The sequence below is a fragment of the Drosophila miranda genome, chromosome 2, assembly GCF_003369915.1.
Source record: "Drosophila miranda strain MSH22 chromosome 2, D.miranda_PacBio2.1, whole genome shotgun sequence".
NCBI lineage: Eukaryota > Metazoa > Arthropoda > Insecta > Diptera > Drosophilidae > Drosophila > Drosophila miranda.
Genome location: NC_046675.1, coordinates 12,745,025 through 12,763,571, shown reverse-complemented (window position 1 = coordinate 12,763,571; position 18,547 = coordinate 12,745,025). Strand labels below are relative to the sequence as shown.

General features: G+C 47.5%; 2 protein-coding genes across 2 annotated transcripts; one reads left to right on the top strand and one right to left on the bottom strand.

The window, feature by feature from the left end:
• The first annotated feature begins 6,447 nt into the window (after nucleotides 1–6,447).
• LOC108155881 lies at nucleotides 6,448–15,768 on the top strand. Its single transcript, XM_017287010.2, has 9 exons — nucleotides 6,448–7,111; nucleotides 8,658–9,206; nucleotides 9,321–9,399; nucleotides 9,461–9,564; nucleotides 9,631–9,768; nucleotides 9,835–10,059; nucleotides 10,213–10,419; nucleotides 10,486–10,696; nucleotides 10,758–15,768. The coding sequence occupies exons 1-9, from the start codon at nucleotides 6,448–6,450 to the stop codon at nucleotides 13,210–13,212; spliced, it is 4,632 nt and encodes a 1,543-aa protein (XP_017142499.1). The 3' UTR covers nucleotides 13,213–15,768.
• A 1,449-nt stretch (nucleotides 15,769–17,217) lies between these two features.
• LOC108155880 (glutamate--cysteine ligase regulatory subunit) lies at nucleotides 17,218–18,513 on the bottom strand. The gene has a single exon (XM_017287008.2). It carries the CDS (start codon nucleotides 18,321–18,323, stop codon nucleotides 17,406–17,408), a length of 918 nt encoding a protein of 305 aa, XP_017142497.1. The 5' UTR covers nucleotides 18,324–18,513; the 3' UTR covers nucleotides 17,218–17,405.
• Nucleotides 18,514–18,547: the final 34 nt, after the last annotated feature.

The following is an 18,547-nucleotide window of genomic DNA, read 5'->3' as shown; positions in this document are numbered from 1 at the left end:
CGTTTGCCAAAGTTTATTCACACCGCAAGAAAGTCAAAGTTGTCGGCGTTTCAAAAGGCATTCAAACATCATGTAGCATCTTCCCCGTCTCCCCCTGGCCCATGAGGTATTTTTGCACATTCCCCCCCTCCCATTCGTGAGATCTAACATTTGGTTTTCTTTACAACTAGCCTGCAATTGACAGCACGCTATCAGCCCCCCACCCGCATGCCGCCTGGCTCCAATTGGAGCCGAAGTTCGCGTTGGCCATTAATATTTCATTGGTTGTTTTGACCGTTGTTTCGCTTTCGGTTCGTTTGCCAAAACAAACCGTTACGTTCTTCTCCCCCGCACGGCACAAGTCACGTCGGATATACGATTCTCTTTAGATACCCTGTAATTCTTGGTATTGGTGTGTATAGGTTTTGTGGGGATCTGTTTGAAAACAAGGACTCTGATCGCATTCCAGTTACTGTTCCACCACCGAAGACTGTTCTATCCAGTCAGAATAGGGTACTAACATTTTGTATTCAAGTATTTCTCTCTTTGGCACTTATTTTAATGGTATTTTGATAGATTAAACGGGTTTTTATTTAGATAATCTCCTAGTAAATCCTTCTATAGGGTACAACGTAGTCGGAATACTCGGCAAACCTCTAATTTCTTGTTATTTTTTGTAGCTTTTCCTTTACTTGAGAATAATAAAAATGGAATAAAACTAAGTTTTCTCGATTTTCAGCAAGGAAAAATAAGTTCTTTCCAGTTTAGCGATGGATGGAAAGTGGGTCTAGCTGTCAGGTCAGGCAGGAGTGGAGAGTGTGGTCTAAAGGAGAAAGTGAAGGAGCGAACCTGGCGCTGGTGGTGGTAACCGCCTGAGCGGGCACTTAAGAGCACCGGAGGCCAAAGTTTGCGCTTGCGTTTTTGCTATTCCATTTTATTTCGAGTTGTGCACTTATTAAAAAGTTTTAAATGTTTGATTAAAAAAGAATTCATCACGAAATTTGTTGTGGCACATTGCCTGAAAGTTTTTAACAATACTTTAAGTTTGTTTACTTTGGCTCCAGCTCCAGCTCCGGCCCCAACCCCCTTCTGTTATCGAACCTGGCGGGTTCTGGAGGTGGCTTTGGAAGAAGTCAGCTCTTATCGAATAAATAAACACCAGCAGCAAAAACTATGGGGGAAACCTCTGAAACGAGTAGTTAGTCGGAACCATATCATTTGTCGTCGATGTATTGTATAATGTCTGTAGATAGCTTTAGACCCCGGTCCCCTGTCAGATATCGCATGTACAGAGTACACACATGAGCATGAGCCAATGTGTGAGGTGTGTTCCCGAATACTCGCAATGTGTGAGATTGGGGCGGACATTGTTTGTTTGTCTTTTGCAAAACGAGGGAATAGCGTGACTTATTCCCGAACGAAATTTGAATAATAGCAGCGTTTTTTCGCAAAACAAAAGGCAGTCTTTGTCTGTATCTTTTCCCAAACCCATAGTCTCAGTTTATTCAGTTTCGGACCAGTATAAGGTCCTTAACGGTGCCCGATAATTATGGAGTAAGAAGAACTTTAGAATTTACTTTTGACAACTTTCCTTGGAATATGAAATAAGGCAAATAGGGCTTCATTAGCACCGGATCTGAACCAGCTTCCACTTTCATTAGGCGGAACAACGGAACAGATTTCCAAGAAATGTTAATTTTCTCGTCTGTCTCTGAATCTGTAGCGGTAATGGGAGCAACTCTTTAGAGGTGCTGGATTTTCTCAAATTACCATCGATTTTTGGGGACGAAATTCATGGCAATTTCGGGATGCTACAAATCTTGCCTCAGCGCCAGCCTCGTCTCCAGTTACCTCATTGGGCGAAGCCATTGTGTGAGCCGTCTAAGGCTGCTGCTGCTGGCAAAGAAATCGCTTTACAAAGCAGATAAGCGACTGAAATCAATCAAAAGACTTTTATATCAAACAATATAAATGAAATGTTGTATGCCGTTGTCGTTGTCGTTGTCGCTGCGGCTGTTTCCAGCCATTATAGCTGTGATTCTTTCGTGTCTATCTTGGGTCGCTATTCCGAATTGAACTTTCACGTTTGTCACGTTGCGCCCTGCCCCAAGAACAGCGCAATGAGCACGTAGAGCCCACACACACCCGATTCGAGCCGATCCGATCCAAGCAGAGCCGAGCCAAGACCCCAAGCGGACATCCCACAGCACAAACATGCAAATGAATGGCCTCTGGAATGGTCGAGTGTGCGTACGCACATATGTCAAATGCGTTGTGGGGCACAAGCTTGTACGACTTTTGAACTTAATGCCCCCCAAAGGTCACACACACACGCATCTGTGTGTGACGGCCTGACCTAAATGTGTCGCTGAAGCATTGGGGCTTATGCATCAATGTACCCTAGACAAACTGTAGGAAGCGGATGAATTCTGGGAATCAAAGGCCCATAGATATCCATAGTCTGGAAAGTTATATTCAAAGACTTTTGTCTTTCGAAATATTGGAATCCGTACATATATTCAAGTTCCAAGTTCAAGTTTAGTCCCTTGGCCAGAAGATAGGAAATCTGAAAACTTTCATGAACGGACACCCAAGGATCTGCTCCTTAAATCTTTTATTAATTCTTAACAAAATGGCATCCACTTTGCTTCAATTAGGAGTCATAAAAAAAGGTGGCTCCCCTGTAAGGGAATGTTTTGTTTCGTTGTTTTGCTCAACAACTTTTTATCCCAGGGCGTATTTAGCCATGTTAATAGTAGTGCCACCGCCACCGTCGTCGTCTTCTGCCGGACCGGACTCTGCCCCTATTTTGCACATAAACTTTTCAATTTGAGAGCCAGCGCAAAAAATGGAATAACCCAGAGATCCCTTTATGCACGACAGATTTGCGCCTTGACCCCACTCACAGCCGAAGAGCCAACAGCCCAACAGCCAACAGCCGAAGAGCCAACAGCCCAACAGCCAAGAGAAAAAAGTAGCACACAAATCGGACCAACAACGGCAAAAACTTTGTGCAAATCGCGCTGGATTTACATAATTTTAAATGCTGGCTTATTGGTTTGTGTTGGCCTCCAAACGAGGAGTGGAGGAGTGCGCCAGGCGGGGGGTATAGGCAGGAGGCGGAAGATCCAGGCCAGGAAGTGGGCAAGTCCAAGTGACCCGGTCAAAACGTTTATTGCCATTTTGGCTTTGACTTTTTCCATTCCGCCTTTTTTGTCACTCTGTTCACTCTTTGGAGAGTGTGTGTTTGTGTGCGTACCCTTTAAAGAGGGTATTTTAGACTAGAAGCTGCTCTGCTGTAGGATCTAATCCGATGACTGTATACCACCCAGAGGAACGACTTTAATCTGCCAGGGTATCTGCTAGTTTGCTGCCTTTTCTTTCATCTTTTTTTTTTTGTGTCTTTTCTTGCAACATTTTCATTTGGCGATGGCGATAGCGACGAGGGTCCCCAATTTGCATATCTGATTAATATGAATACATTAGTTCTGTGATTTGGCACAGTAAACCAATAGAATTAAATGCTTTTGCTGATTGCAGAGACAAAGGTCAAGTTGGCTCCTATCTCTGTCTCCTCGCTCTACTCTCCCTGTCCCTCTGGGGGCAGTAATAATGCGTTTGGGGTTCTGGTTACTTAAATTCAATTAGCATTTCCGCCTGAACTCCGCTTGGCTGCCTCTGCCACTGCCTCTGCCTGTGGCATTCTCTCTCACTCATAATGCGATTTGTACTCGAAATCAGAGACATGTAAAGTATGTTATTTTTTGCGCTTTCTGGCGCTCGTCCCCAAGTGCGGACTCCAGACACACAACAGAGCTCGTTCTCTTTGGCTTCCCCGCCTGCTTGGAGCTTTTATTGAGGAAGCGACAAATTTATTTAAATTAAGTCAAAAATGCCTTCTTTTCTGCCGCTGTCTGCTGCTCGTAACTTTGCTTAATGTGTGGTAGATCTGACAATTATGACAGCGTCGAATGCAAGATGAAATCGGAATAAATTACTTCTTAGGGCAAGGGGGGAGGGACTAGTGGGAGCCTGGGATCGGGCTACAGCCACCATTATTGGGAGTCGAGTCTGTTGTCGGCTCTATTAAGTGGATTATGTTGTTTTGTCTGCTGAAGGGAGGATATGGATGTGGTCTGCTGGCCGTGCGGGTTTGTGGATTGCGGCTTGTTGGTCCAATGGATGACCTCTATCCTATCCTGTCCTGTCCTGTCCTGTCCTGTCCTTACCCCACAATCTCCCTTTCTACAATCGTGGGCTGTCGTCGAGAGCCTTTGCTGTGATTTATGTTGGGCAATTTTGTCCTGCGTAGCTTCATAAATTTTATTATCCTGCAATTGCAAACCGAGTGCCCTGGGCCCGACCCACGACCACTCCTCTCTCCTCTCCCTTTTTTTCAAGTTTATGGGTCAGCAAATTTTATTTATTGCACGCCCTCAATTGACAGTTTAAGTTGATCCACGGGGGGAATGGTGGGTCGGTCGCCCTGGAACCTGATAGTATTAGCAAAACGGCTTAGGATTGATCCCGGTACGTGCCGCAGGGCATTGCCAGTGGTGCCGGAACATTGGTGTGTGTTAATCATTTTTTAACAAAGGCTTTTCAAATATCACACAGTGATATGGAGGGACGTGATTCTGATTTGTGTCGGGGATCAAATAATGGCTAATATTGAGTGACAGCTCACTTTTATATCTAGTTTATTACAAGCTTAATTTTGGCTATTCCTTACTTCTTCAAGACCCGATAAATTAGTCAGACGATCCAGAAACCAATCTAAGTCGTTAGATTTGATGGAAATCTAGTACTTATTCAGGATTTATTTTTATAACAAACAAAGATAGGCTTGAGTCAGCTATCAACCATGTTCGTATTACTCGTAGAATCACGGATATTTGCATATGTAACAGGGCTCCTATGATACTTATCTGAGAACCCGAGGAGACCCAACCCGAGACCCACCTCGAGACCCAACCAGATTCACTTTGGTGAATCAATTGCGGGTCTGCCTGCTTGCCAGTCAGCCCAGAGAGACTGAGACTGAGACTGGGCCTGAGTCACTGTGTTTACGGCCCCTGGGCCTGACCTTGACCAAGTGTATGGGGATAATAATAGATGGTTTCCGCCACAGAGACTAGTTCCCAGTATTTGAAATCGTTTTCGCCGGTGATCAAAGTGATTTCAAGCACAAACAGGCGTGCGACATTTATTCGTTTCATTTCATTCATATGAGACAATGTCTAAAATTAGTGACAAAAACACACACGAAAATGTAAAATAAAACCGGTCTCATGTTTGATCGAGGGCACATCGAATTTACCTTTCAAGACTCCAATTAGTTTTCAATTTTTCTGACTCTGACTTCGGGTGCGGGGGGCCCTTTGTGGGGGCTAATCAGCCCCTGTGATACCCGACGACAGCCGCGACACAAAATTTAATTTCTTCCATTCGTCTTCATTGCCTGGGGGATGCGACGGTGACACCTCCCAAATGCCAACAGACAGGCGTCGATAAATCAGTGCGGGACGAGTCGTCCTCGACGGCATCATCAGCAAACAATCCTCTAGGGGTCTGGAAATAATTTGTTAAGGTTTACGATGCTCGAAATGTCGCCCGATAATTGATTTTACGACACCCACACATCCTTATCCCACAGACACGTGATAGGGCATCCTCGAAGTGGATTTTTACTTTGAAACCGCGGCTGCTACTTAAAATAATTCGTATGCAGGTACAGACATAGAAACACACATACATACATACGTATGTACAAATGTATGAACAAAAGCGCAGTAAACAGGGATCAAACGAGTGATATTTCCTGTACCAAATATAAGGGGTAGGTAGAGCAAGCAGAGAGAGAGAGCGGCAGTGAGAGATAGGCCTCTGCGAGAGGGAGAGTAAGCAGCAGCCTACCTAAGCAACCCAGGCTCTCATCAGTGCTGGCAAGCATAGCGGAATCATAGCTAGAAAAAGTAGAATTTATCACAGAGATTTTCCAAGGGAGGAGTATGAATTTTCATAGAATTAATTTTATTTATCACTCTTTAAACTTTTTAGTGAGACTAAGGAATTTAATGACAGTAAAATAATACATTTGTATACCCTTTTCTAGGGCTCTGCTTTGAGAGCCCTTTCTGGCTTGAAAACAGCTAAATTGCCACCACTATCGCACCTCTCATATGTAAAGAGAGGATTTCAAACCTAGAGAGAGAGAGAGAGAGAACGAAATCACGTTCGTTCCGATGCTGTTCTCCCACAAGAGAACTTTTCACATTCGATTTTTGAAACACGCGACGCGCACATCGGAAAATCCTGCCATAAAACCAAAAACAAAACATCGAAAACGGGAAAAGAAATGGAAATAAACTGAAAACGTGTCAAATGTAATATATTCGTGGACTAAAAAACGTATTTATGATAGAATCGAATAAAAGGAAACGCAACGAAAACCGGTTAAAGTGATCAATGGAGCGTCGCAAAGCGTTGGGCATGTATTCGAAGCTGAAGGATCAGCAGGCGGCACTGATACCGACCCCGCAAAAGGATAATGAAGACGGGGACTCGCTACCCGCTTTGCGCCGCTCGCATTCGGTGCGATCCTCCCTGCGGCGCCTCAAGAGCAAGCTGCACAGTCCCGCCCTGCCGCTGCAGTCGCCCTTCAAGCTTCGCGCCCATCTGCATTCGCGCAATCGCACACGGACAGCGCTGGACAAGAGCAAGGCGGCGAAGGCACTGCGCTTGTGGAGTGAAATCGGTGCCGTGGCCGTGGTCACCACCAAAGTGAAGGGCAAGAACGAGTTTGTGCCTCTCAAGCGGCAGCCCGGCTCCGAGCTGGCCGCCGATCAGGAGGAACTGGGCATCGAGCAGCTGATGTCCACGCTGCCCGTGGGCGTGACGCTGCCGCGAAAGGCCTGCAAGCTGCTCCAAATACCCGAGAGCTATTGTCAGCCGGAGCAGGCGAAGACAGCCCCCAAGGCCACGCTGGACTCGGACCTGGAGCGGACGCTAAGCGGCGACGACTCAATGTCTGTGCTGGCGGACATCACGCGGAATGCCCAACAGGGGATCTATGGAACGACGCGCATGCGCACGGCCACCATCCGGAAGCCGATGCCGTACCTGAACAGTCGTAGGTGTCCGTGACCCTTTTTCTAGATCGTTATTCCCAGAAAAATCCGTGGGAGGAAACCGAAATGGAGTTTATACATAAATCGCGTTTAAGTGCCAGATTCAGATGTGATTTAGTGAAATGTTGTCTCTCGTTTTGTGGTTCCATTCTATGATTTGATTTGATTTGATTTTTATATCCATCATGTGTTGATTTGGCATTTTTATTTGCCTCCCAGTGGGTCAATGAACTGTTCGAAATGCTATTCCGAGAAGAAAAGAGAAAAGGGGAGGAAGCTGAAGCTGTACATATGGCTGTCTCAAGGAAGGGTTAGGTAGGGCTCCGGCTTCGGCTTCGGCTTCCCATCTCAGATCTTGTTATTACATCAACGAAAGCAATTTCCCCTCAACTCTCGTTGCCATTTGTCGCTTGTTTACACGAGAGTTGTTTCCTTTCGAAGAAAGAAACCCATAAAACGAGTGTGGAAAGAGGATGAATATTCATTTGAATGTTTCATGGGATATATTTATGCGCACACATCTGTTGACCATACAACCACTGGCCCACTAATCCCATGGCAAAATATCTGGCGGGGTCGTTAATGTTATGCTCTTGCAGATGCTACCAGAGCGATAGCCATAAAGTCCCCTGTCCGCCGCAGAAGCTCCAGATGAGCAGCTGTCTGCGCTCTCCGGCGGTGTTCATGCGCCAGAAATCGTTTCACACGCTCAACGAGCTGACCAAATTCTGTCAATTGAAAGTGTCCCCAACAGCGGCGGCACGGGCGGCGGCTGCAACACCATCATCACCAGCGGCAACGGCAGCGGCAGCGGCAGCTACCCACGGCACACTGCCTCCGCCTGCGCCTCCGTTACAGCAACGCCGGCGTCACAGTCACTATGCCTTCGATGGTAAGAGATGGGTTAGAGAACGGTGTTCATGCAGTACCCCCATGCGGGGCAATTAAGAAATGCGCTTGAAATACTTACATTTATCATCATTCCTACATACAATACCAAAGGCATAGTTATTAAAGACAATTGAAGTGGAATGACAAGGGGAACAATCATCACGAGTGGTGGGTGGGTGCAAGGCTTAGGTGGGCGCTTCTTGCGTTGCATGGACACATACCATAACCAAATACACACTAACAAACACTCATACTTACAAAGCAAACACAAACAAATGGTTGGATTCCGCTTTTGCATAATTAATATAATTGGTTCGATGGTCATCATCATGTCATCTCAACTCGGGCCAGAAAAGAGAACCCCACACAATAGCGGTTGGAATAGGCATTTATGTTTCATATTTAATTAATCACATCGGCAAACACAGCAGGCGGAAACAACAATAATAATAGTAACAATTACATGACGGTCCCCGCCCCTCATTCTACCCACCCACGGCGGGCTATTTACCTTCTCTGTACATACTCGTATATACAACAAATCCCGCAACAAATCCTGCATTTAATTTATCTTTAGCTTTAAATGGCTTTTAAGTTTGCATTTAATTTTGATTTTCCTATTATTTTATTTTAATTTATCCCTCATCCCCCCGATAGACAACATTCAGTCGCAGTCGCAGTCGCAGTCGTATCGGGATAGCGACACTGAATCTGTGGACAACCAGGTCAAGCTGCGACCCAAGGATCGGGATAACTATCCCACATATTATCCAGCGCCGTTGCTGTCCACTCGCTGGTCCGATCAGCTGACGCAGCATGCAGCGGTAGCCAAGATACGCACCGCCATCTCCTGCCACACACAGGATCTCAAAGAGATGGAGTACCTACTGCCGCACTCGACACAGTCGCAGTCGCAGCTCTGCATCTCCCGCCATTCGCAGCCGAAGAACGCCAAGCTGCGGGATGACCATGATGACGAGGAGAAGGCCGATTCCGCCGACCTGGAGACGCCGCCACTTTCCGCCGGGGACGAGAACACGGCGGCCAATGTGCAACAGCTATCCGTGCACCGCCAGCCCGTGCAGCTGAGAACGAAAGTAACGGGCAACATACCCCATCCGCGAGCCAGCAAAATGTCCAAGAAGCAGCAGAAACTGGCACAGGCACAGTTCGAAAAGCTGACGCAGAGCAACCTTCATCTGCATGGTAGGCCCAGGGCAACCAAAAACTAATCCACTAACGCAACCAGGACTTAAGATCAAGCCCTCAGATTAGTTGGAACTGCAACTAAACTCTCTTTATGTATGTGTCTATTTGTAGCTCTGTTTTCGGCCGTGGAGCATGGACATCTGGACAAAGCACGCACCATCCTGGAGTCCACCGATGTGGATGTGAATAGGTAACATTTCTCATCGCCCATCCGTATATGTACTCCTAACACATCTACCAACCCTTCACAGCATTAACAATGATGGTCTCTCCGCCTTGGATCTGGCCGTTCTAAGCAACAATCGCTCCATGACCAAAATGCTGCTCCAACACGGCGCCATGGAGGGCTCGCAGTGTAAGTTCAAGTACATCTCACGCTGTTCCTTTCACTGTTCAATCTTAAACTCAATATCGTTTGCAGTTTCCGCGGAGAACATTGGCAGCAAGCTCAATGGCCTGCTGCAGGACGCCGAGTCGCGTATCCACGATCTGAGCGGACCGGAGGGCCTCTGTCCACCGATTTTCGCCTCGCGACCCTCCATCTCGAGCATCATAATTGGTGAGTGGCTACACAGCCATCAACCCTCATGGATGGGGCTCTTAATCAGCGTGTCTCTTTCCCCAGGAAACTCGAGTGCCTCCGTGACAGGCTGTACGGGCAGCGAGGTGGAGAAGCAGATCGGCATCTGGGAGCGTCGCGTCAAGGGCCTGCGACGGCTGCTGCTTGGCTGGGACCAGGCAAGGCCGCCAGATGCGCCCGCCTCGGTGGTCGTAGATGTCACCGGCGACAATTCCATCAGCGTACAAATCTTGGAGCCCTTTGAGGGTGCCATCGGCACGAAATTTAAAGGTACGCAACCACAGAACCAAGTGGCCTCTCAATCTCATGCTGATTGCTTTGCGACTGGTGGCTGTGATGTGGTTAGTCCCACATTTTGATTTGGCTTTGACTCAACCTCAACCTCTGCCTCCGTCTCTATTTCTGTCTCTGTCTCTGGCACAGTTCAATGGTCGACCCGCGCGGACTTCAATAACGTGGTAGGCGAAAGCGAGCTGCTGGAGTGGGTGAGCTTCCATGGCACAATGGGCGCCCAGTGTCACATATCCGGCCTCACCCAGGGACGTCGATACTTCCTGCGCGCCTCCTGCGGCAATGTCAAGGGTTGGGGTGCCTATCGCACCTCGGTTCCAGCTAGCGTTGTGCCATCGAGTGAGTATCCCGGAACCCTAATCAATCAACTGCCTTTAAACCATGACATATCCTTCTTCTTGATAGCCTGGCGTGACTTGGACAATCGTGAGGACCGATTTGTGGGCCGTCACCGCATTCTGGACAACCTCTTTACGGCCGTGCGTTTGGCCCGACCCGCCGATGTCTCGGAACTCACGCTAGATCCTGCGGGCGGCCAGCGACGCAACCCCAAGAAAAAGACCACCATCAAGCAGCTCTTTTCGGTGGCGTCCAAGTTCCAAAAGACCCTCAGAAGGTACATACATATATGGGAATAAAGCACAAACCAGAGACTAAACCAATCCAATTTCCCACAGGGGCATCTACTTCTCGTGCATCGTCCACTGCGATGACAAGGTGCTGGTGACCAGCGAGGACTTTCCGCCCGTCATCGAGATCGACGAATCGTATCCGAGTGCCCTGCACATGGACTACTACTGGCTGATGAAGGTGGCCTGCACCTGGGACGATGTCAAGTCGCTGCGCTCCGACATGGAGCGCAATCTCACGTCTGCCGTTCATTTCCGGACAAAGCTTTTGTCTGCCGTCTGCCAGATGCAGTCGGCGCTGGGCTTCACGGACCTCGGCCAGCTGTACTACAAGCCGCTGCGGGATTCGCAGGGCACTGTTGTCCTCACCTGCGTCCAGTCGGTGAAGAGCCAGAAGGCCGTCTCCATACTCAACTCCCGCTGGCTGCCGGTCAGCAAGCTGCAGAAGAAGCTCGGGGCCCTGCACGAGGACTACAACATCAACGAGATGCTCATCTCCTCGATTGGCGAGCAGATGCACTACCAGCAGGCGGCCCTGCAGCGCCTGGAGCCGGGCCTCTATCTGGGCTATCTGAAAATGCAGTGCTCCATGGACCAGATCCAGGTGGTGGTGCCTGTGAAGACACCCAATGTCCTGCCCCATTGCAAGGTGCGCGAGAACAGCCACATCACGGCCGAGGAGTGGCAGGTGCTACATCGTAGCGGCGATCCGCTGCGCCTCCCACTGGAATTCAGCTCGCCAGGTGGCGAACGGTCGGGCACCACAGAGGTGCAGCGCCTCTTCCTGTACGATCTCACCAATGCGATGCACAAGCTGTTCGCTGGGATGAACATCAAGGCCTCGGAGGCCACCACCCACCGCCTCTACGACGTGGAGGTGATCGAGCACAGTCCCGACATCAGCTTCCTGGTTGTGTGCCCCTCGGCGGAGTCGTCGTGCGCGGTGCCCGGACAGTCGGAGCTCCTGCTGCAGCGTGACGATCTGGCCAGCCTGAGCATCCAGGCCTTTGAGATGATCCATCTGCGCACTTACCAGCCGGCCATTATCCAGAAGTACGCCCGGCTCTCCTGCATCCTGGAGCTGGACACGGCGCTGGCCACGCATTCGCTGCGCGAGGCCTTCTCCAGCAGCGAACTGCAGGCGGCCAAGGAGCGACTGGCCACACTGCAGGAGCTCAGCTCCAGCCTGACGCTAGTGTGGAAGAGCGTGCGCTGGCTGATGGATGTGGTGGCCTATGCGCGCAACAAGAGTGCCCAGCCGTCGTTGGCCATGCGGGAGATCCTCGACTTTGCTCAGCTGCGGCAGGACGAGCTGTCCGCGGCGGGGGGCCAGTCCAAGCAGCTCCTGCAGCTCCCGATTCGCGAGAGTAAGTTCAACAAGACAGGCACTGGACGTGGCAGCTGGCCGGGACCCGGCACCAACGAGGATCAATCGCAGGGCAAGCCGGAGCACTCGAAGTCGGAGCAGAATCTGGGCCAGACTGCAATCACCCCAGTGGATGCCACGACTTCCAAGCAACAGCAACAGCAGCAGCAGCAGTCACAAATGCAACAGCAACAACAGCAGCTGCTGCAAGTATCCACCAGCGAGTACGCAGGCTCCACAGGCTCAGAGGTGTCGCTGCGGAAGAACAGCGGCGACTCCATGAGCTCCACCTACACGCCTCAGAGCTTCTACTCTGCCGTGGACTCCATCTCGGATAAGAACAGCAGTAGCAGCAGCTTTGCCCTGCCACCGTCACGCTCCGATGACACTCTGGCGGATGCACTGCGCCACTCGCAGGCGGTGGCAGCTCAACGGAAGCGCACCAGCTCCAACATCGGGCACCACACCTCGACGCCGCTCATCACGGTGCATAGTTCCAGCTCGGCTCCGTATCTAGCCGGATCGAGTGTGTCGCTCAGGAGTGGCAGCGGTGTCTTTGCCACGGACCTGGAGCACAAGCCGCTAAAGCCGGCCGTGAAGGCCGCGTCCAGTGCCAATTTGCGCGAAGGAGGACCCTACCTGAAGAGCACCCTGGCGGAGCTGAGGGCTGTGGGCGGCGAGGAGCCGGTGGCCAGCACCTCGAAAGCATCATCCACCAAGAGCCTGTCGCGCCAAAGCAGTGAGGAGGACTCGGCCAGCTGCTCCAGCCTGAACACGGAGCAGGTGCCGGGCATCATCCAGGTGTACACCGCCTACAATACCGGACTGGCCAGTGGCACCAGCCTCAAGCTCCACGTAACCCCAAAGACGACCGCCCGCGAGGTCATTAATCTGGTGGTCAAGCAGCTCAACATGGCCGTGGTGCTGAAAGGCAACAACGGGCCCATCTACAGCGCCGATATGCTGGAGAACTTTTGCCTGGTGGCCGTGATTGGGGCACGAGAGCGCTGCCTGCGGGACGACTTCAAGCCGCTGCAGCTGCAGAATCCCTGGAAGAAGGGACGTCTCTATGTGCGAAAGAAACACGAACTGCTGGCCGCCATCGAGCACTCCAACCGCAAGTCGCATTTGATTTGAGCAATCGGAGACTATCAATGGAACTAGCGATGGATATAGGAAATACAGATTAATGAATCCGATCCGACTATTGTACATTTGTTTGTGTGTTTGGTTCCACCCGTTCCACATACCCCGCACCGCACCGCACCGCTCCACGACAATGATCAAAGATGATCGTCGACCAATTCCCAAATTAGACTGAATTACTTATGTATGCCCCAAAAAATGGCAAATGAATGGTATTATTATATTTTGAATAGTTTAAAGTTCTACATAAGACCCACCCACATACATAAATACACATACTAACTAGTAATCCATTCACATACGAATCGAACTACAGATTGTTGTTAGTTTTTCTAGATTAAAGCGTAGAAAGAGGGAAGAGAAGAAAAGAAAAGGTTACACCAATATCTAATATCCAATATGATATGATATGATATACGAATAGATATGTATTATATGTGTGTGCATCAATGTATTTTATTGTATGTATTTTGGTAGATTAGTGAACAAAATGTTTTGATTGTATTTTTGTGAAATTTTTAAGGGGCACACACGCACATTCACACACTCTTAATCTAAGCGAAACTCACTGGATGTCAATATGCATTTTAAGTGTCACTCTTGATGTCTCCCGATGTGTTTTGTTGTGTGGTTTGTGTGTGTGTGTGTGTGTCCTTGACAATTGCAATTCCATTGGCTTAATGTTTAAAAGAAATGTATTAGTATGTAATCGGAATCAAACCAACAACAACAAGAAAACGAAAATTGCAAATATTTTTTAAAAATATATTGGCACAACAAAATGTTGAAAAAAACCAAACAAACAAATAGGAAACTTTTAATTCAAATTCTAAAGATTGTGTTTATTAAATGTGTAGCTACACGAAGTCGAGATCCTCCTTACTATCCTATACTAGTAGTAATCCTCCACTTTCCCCGCTTGCAACTCGTGTTCTATTCAATTTTCTATCTATCTCAATGTGCAGAACAGTATGTGTCTATAACTTTAAAGTGTACTACTATATGGGTACTCTTACAATGCAAAAAATACCTTAATTAACATAGTGGAAATTCTTCAGATATATGCATGTGTACTATATGTATTGTTGTGAACCATAGACAAAGGAGTCCGTTTCATTGTCAAGCTCATGCCCCAAGTCCCAGTAGATATGTACTTTTTGTTCGCGACAGCGATTCGAATTTAGATTGAAAGTAGATGATGGTGGATATACATTTCGAATCTTATGAGAAACTACACAGGATCACACTTACTTTAAATGAATGTGCAACACACGAGTCCACAACAGATATCGTACTATTTAAGATGTCTACGACCAACATACGATTTTTGTACATTTTATTCTCATGATTTTTGACGAGAAAAGAAAGAGCAGATTTTGATACATTTTTACTATGGTTTACAAGTGTCCTAGGGCTAGTCGAAGCGCAGCAACGAATGAACCATAAGGCGGCCATGCCCCCCTAACCCCCATTTGCGTTCATGCAACAGCAACAACAACAGCAACAGCCCGGTTTCAAATTTGTATTACCGACAGCCAATTGCCTCAATTCAAATGGTCTCCTTCCCATTCCCCTTCCCGGGAAATGGTCGAGCAAACAACGAAACGTATGCAAAGGCGAACAAATTCCATATTGTATGACCAGTTTTCTGTTTATTAACTCGGAATCGGAATGCCAATTAAAAAATTTCAATTGTACGATACACAGCGTCCGTCCCTAGAAGAGCGTTTGATTTTACGAATGGATGCGAAACGTATACAGAGTATTATTATTATTTTGAATTGCGATCAAGTGAGATAGATTAGTTTTTACGATGCAATCTAATTGTAGCTAATGTGTGGAATATGTATAACCCAAAAGCATCGTATTGTTTCGAAAATAAAAAAATACACCTGTAATTAGATATATGTATGTAGAGGATGAACCTTATCAAGTGTAACTCGTGAACACAAATTGCATGCCAGTACCAACAAACATCCATTATCAATTCCGTGTGTGTATTATTGGTGTGTGTTAACTGCTCTATAGTGTATTGTATTGTATTATTATCAACAAACAGAATGAACAGCACTACTCGTCGTAAGAGATAATGTTGAAGCAATGTAAGTGGCGGAAGGAGTCGCGTGGACGAGTACTGTAGATTGGGAGTGTAGTCAAACTAAGAATAATGTGAGTACCGAAGCATTCAAAGAATATTCAATTAAATTAATAAAGACTCAACAATTGTTATGGTATCACAATCATGTTTGTTTCTATGTTCTATGGAAATTTCTAGATAAAAAAGGAGAATAATGATACTCATGAAATATTGCAAATTCGAGTATAGTAAGTAAGTCGAGTAGTGGTGTAAGCACAATCATGTTTATTTCTATGTTCTATGGAAATTTCTAGATAAAAAAGGAGAATAATGATACTCATGAAATATTGCAAATTCGAGTATAGTAAGTAAGTCGAGTAGTGGTGTAAGCACAATCATGTTTGTTTCTATGTTCTATGGAAATTTCTAGATAAAAAAGGAGAATAATGATACTCATGAAATATTGCAAATTCGAGTATAGTAATTAGTTACTCATCGCAGCTAAGCCGGAACATAATAACGGATCGACATACATATGTACATACATACATTTTTATAGAGTTAGCTATTTGTTACGTATACGCAGGGTGGGGGCTCTACAACTGCACTTGGATGCGGTTTGCGATGACAAACGGCGAAAAAACCTAATACTGATAACGAGCTGATAAGCCGAACATTTCACCAGTTCCTGATACCTGACAGCTGCTTGAAGGGGGTAAGGTTAATTCTATTCGAGAGGCTTCTATCATCTTGCTGGCAACAACAAAGAAATGTTGTGCTACATGTTGCTCCATAGCGTTTTGGAGGCCGATGCGTCACCAGCGTCGTGCGTATATACACATTGTATATATAGATATATTCTCGTAGTATATATATTTTGGGACTCTATGGGGATAATGTCGACACTGATGGAGCGAGCTGTAATGATCGAAAAACAAGTTAGATTGACTCATTCTCTCTCTCTCTCTCTCTCTCTCTCTCTGTTGCTCTCTGCAGGGGGGAGTCAAGAAATATAACAAGTCATGGCGATAAGTGAACTTTGTTTTAGTGTATTTCCCTTCTCGCCAAACACATACAATAAACATTCGTACGTATGTAGCTATGTATCTATTTAGTGCGTGCATAGACCTTTACTGAGATACTTCCAAATCTGGAATATGGCATATGTTCGCTCCCTGAACTTTGCCTTCAAATTATATGGTTTCTTGCTTGCTTATTAATAAACCATTTGTCCACGCACTTCCTCCACTTGAGACGAACAGCTACTTCTTGTAAATGCCCTACTTACAGGGCGAACCAGCCCCACTGGTACTCCTTCTCCAATCGCGCAGCTCAGTCGACCAATATACAGCCGCTGTAAATTTCGACAATAGATTAATTTAGGGCGGACGGACTCCTTCATTATTCAAGCACACCATTATGACGGGATTTATGGGGCCGTTAGCTGTTGCACCTGACGAGCCGGCCAGTTTCCAATTTTGATATCATCTACTAGTAAATCAAAGGCAATATATTTAAAATATCTCCCGCAGCTAAATTGGAATCTGCTTCTAATCGGCAGTCGGTTTTCGTTTCTTGATTCTCAAGTACTGGGACGGGTTAGCCACGTGATCTGAATGTGAGGTCGCTAGGTCGCTGGACGCGTCCGCCGTAATTAGATTTGAGACCCAGACGCAGACACAGACAGCGATTAACAAGGTAAATAACAAAGCACTAGAGGCCACAGCCACAGCAACAGCCACAGGAACAGGGACTGGAACCAGCCCGCAGTCATCAGTCCAGCACTCATAGCGGCTGCAATAATTGTCTGAATGTGTACTAGACGTATACTTAATTTGTGAGCCAAACCGGTTCAAGACTCGGTGACCCCAGCCAGCAAATGACACAAATAACAATACAACGCCATATAGGGCGAGAGCTGGTTTGCCGTTTTAGAAACGCTTTATATTCAGAAGAAGTTTGAAAAATCGTTTACAATAAAATCAATCGATCATCTGGGTTTTGTATAACAAACAATAAGTACAGAACTACGACACAGTATACAGGTATACACACAAATATTTTAACTAAAGCTAAGCTTCTTTCTGCCTCTCGACTATGCCTATGCCTATGCGTTGGCTTTGGCGCTGGTGCTGGCGCTGGGTATGGGCCGCGAGGCACCCACAATATAGCCCTTGGCAGTGAGAACGCCGCGACAGCGGACATGAACTTGGTAGCGCAACGACCAATCGATTGTGTAGCCGGGTGCCAGGCCAGAAAACTGTTCCTCTGGCAGCAGCAGCTCAGGATCGCCGTGTGTGTTCAGCTGGATGTCGTGGGCGGCACAGAACTCTTGCAGCTCCGTGGGCACACGGCAGCAGGTGGACAGATTAACCTGCGCAATGGTGGGGGCGACTGCGGCTGACTTGTGCAGCTCCGCCAGCGCCTCGGCGTCGAGGTCCGCAATGCCCAGCTGCGTGATCTTTTGGTTGAGTGCATACTGCTCCAGGGACCTGTAGAGTTCCTTGAGTTCGATTACGCCCTGGGCTCCATTCCGAGCGCTCCAGTTGGAGACGCTCGAGGGTGCGGGGTTTGCCTCAGAGCACGGTGATTTGACGGCCGGTGCTGCTGTTGTGGACTCAGCTGTTGCGTTGGCAACGGGCGATGTGGTGCCACTCGCATTGGGGTGGTAGGCCAACACCACGTTGTCCACGTGCCTCACATTGAGTATGTTGAGTAGGGTGTCCACCGCCTGCTCTATGTACACCGTGGAGTTGTTGTTGAGGAATATCTTGGCGCCGATGCTAATCTCACTGCGTTGGTTCTCCGTCAACCGTTTGGTCAGTTCCTCTGTGGCATGCTGTACACGTCCATGCAGCTCGTCGATTTCGACCACCACGCGCTCGACATTTGGGTCACTGTGCAGCGTTATTTTCAGCCCATCGTACAGTTCCTCGTTGGACTTGCGCTGCCCGAGCTCGTTGTTAATGATGTTGCCGGTGCTAATCACCACGTTTTGATACTCTTTTTTTATGCACGGTATCATGATGGGGTTTGCTTGGGTTTTGATTACAGTTTACAGTTAAATAGTTGGTATCTGTGTTGAAGTTATCTTCACTTATGTGCAGGCCGCCTATCAGTTTACCACCGTGTGCTCGTGTGCTCGGTTCGCCACTAAATACACTTTGAAATCCATACAATTAAATATATATATGCAGTGGATGTTGGTACAAGTTCAGTTCATTTGTTCACTCGTTCATTTATTTTGAC

Coding starts and splice junctions, on each gene's coding strand:
- LOC108155880 (XM_017287008.2), bottom strand. CDS start 18,323: ATGATACCGTGCATAAAAAAAGAGTATCAAAACGTGGTGATTAGCACC.
- LOC108155881 (XM_017287010.2), top strand. CDS start 6,448: ATGGAGCGTCGCAAAGCGTTGGGCATGTATTCGAAGCTGAAGGATCAG. Junction 9,400..9,460: donor ACCGATGTGGATGTGAATAG/GTAACATTTCTC, acceptor AACCCTTCACAG/CATTAACAATGATGGTCTCT. Junction 10,060..10,212: donor CATCGGCACGAAATTTAAAG/GTACGCAACCAC, acceptor TCTCTGGCACAG/TTCAATGGTCGACCCGCGCG.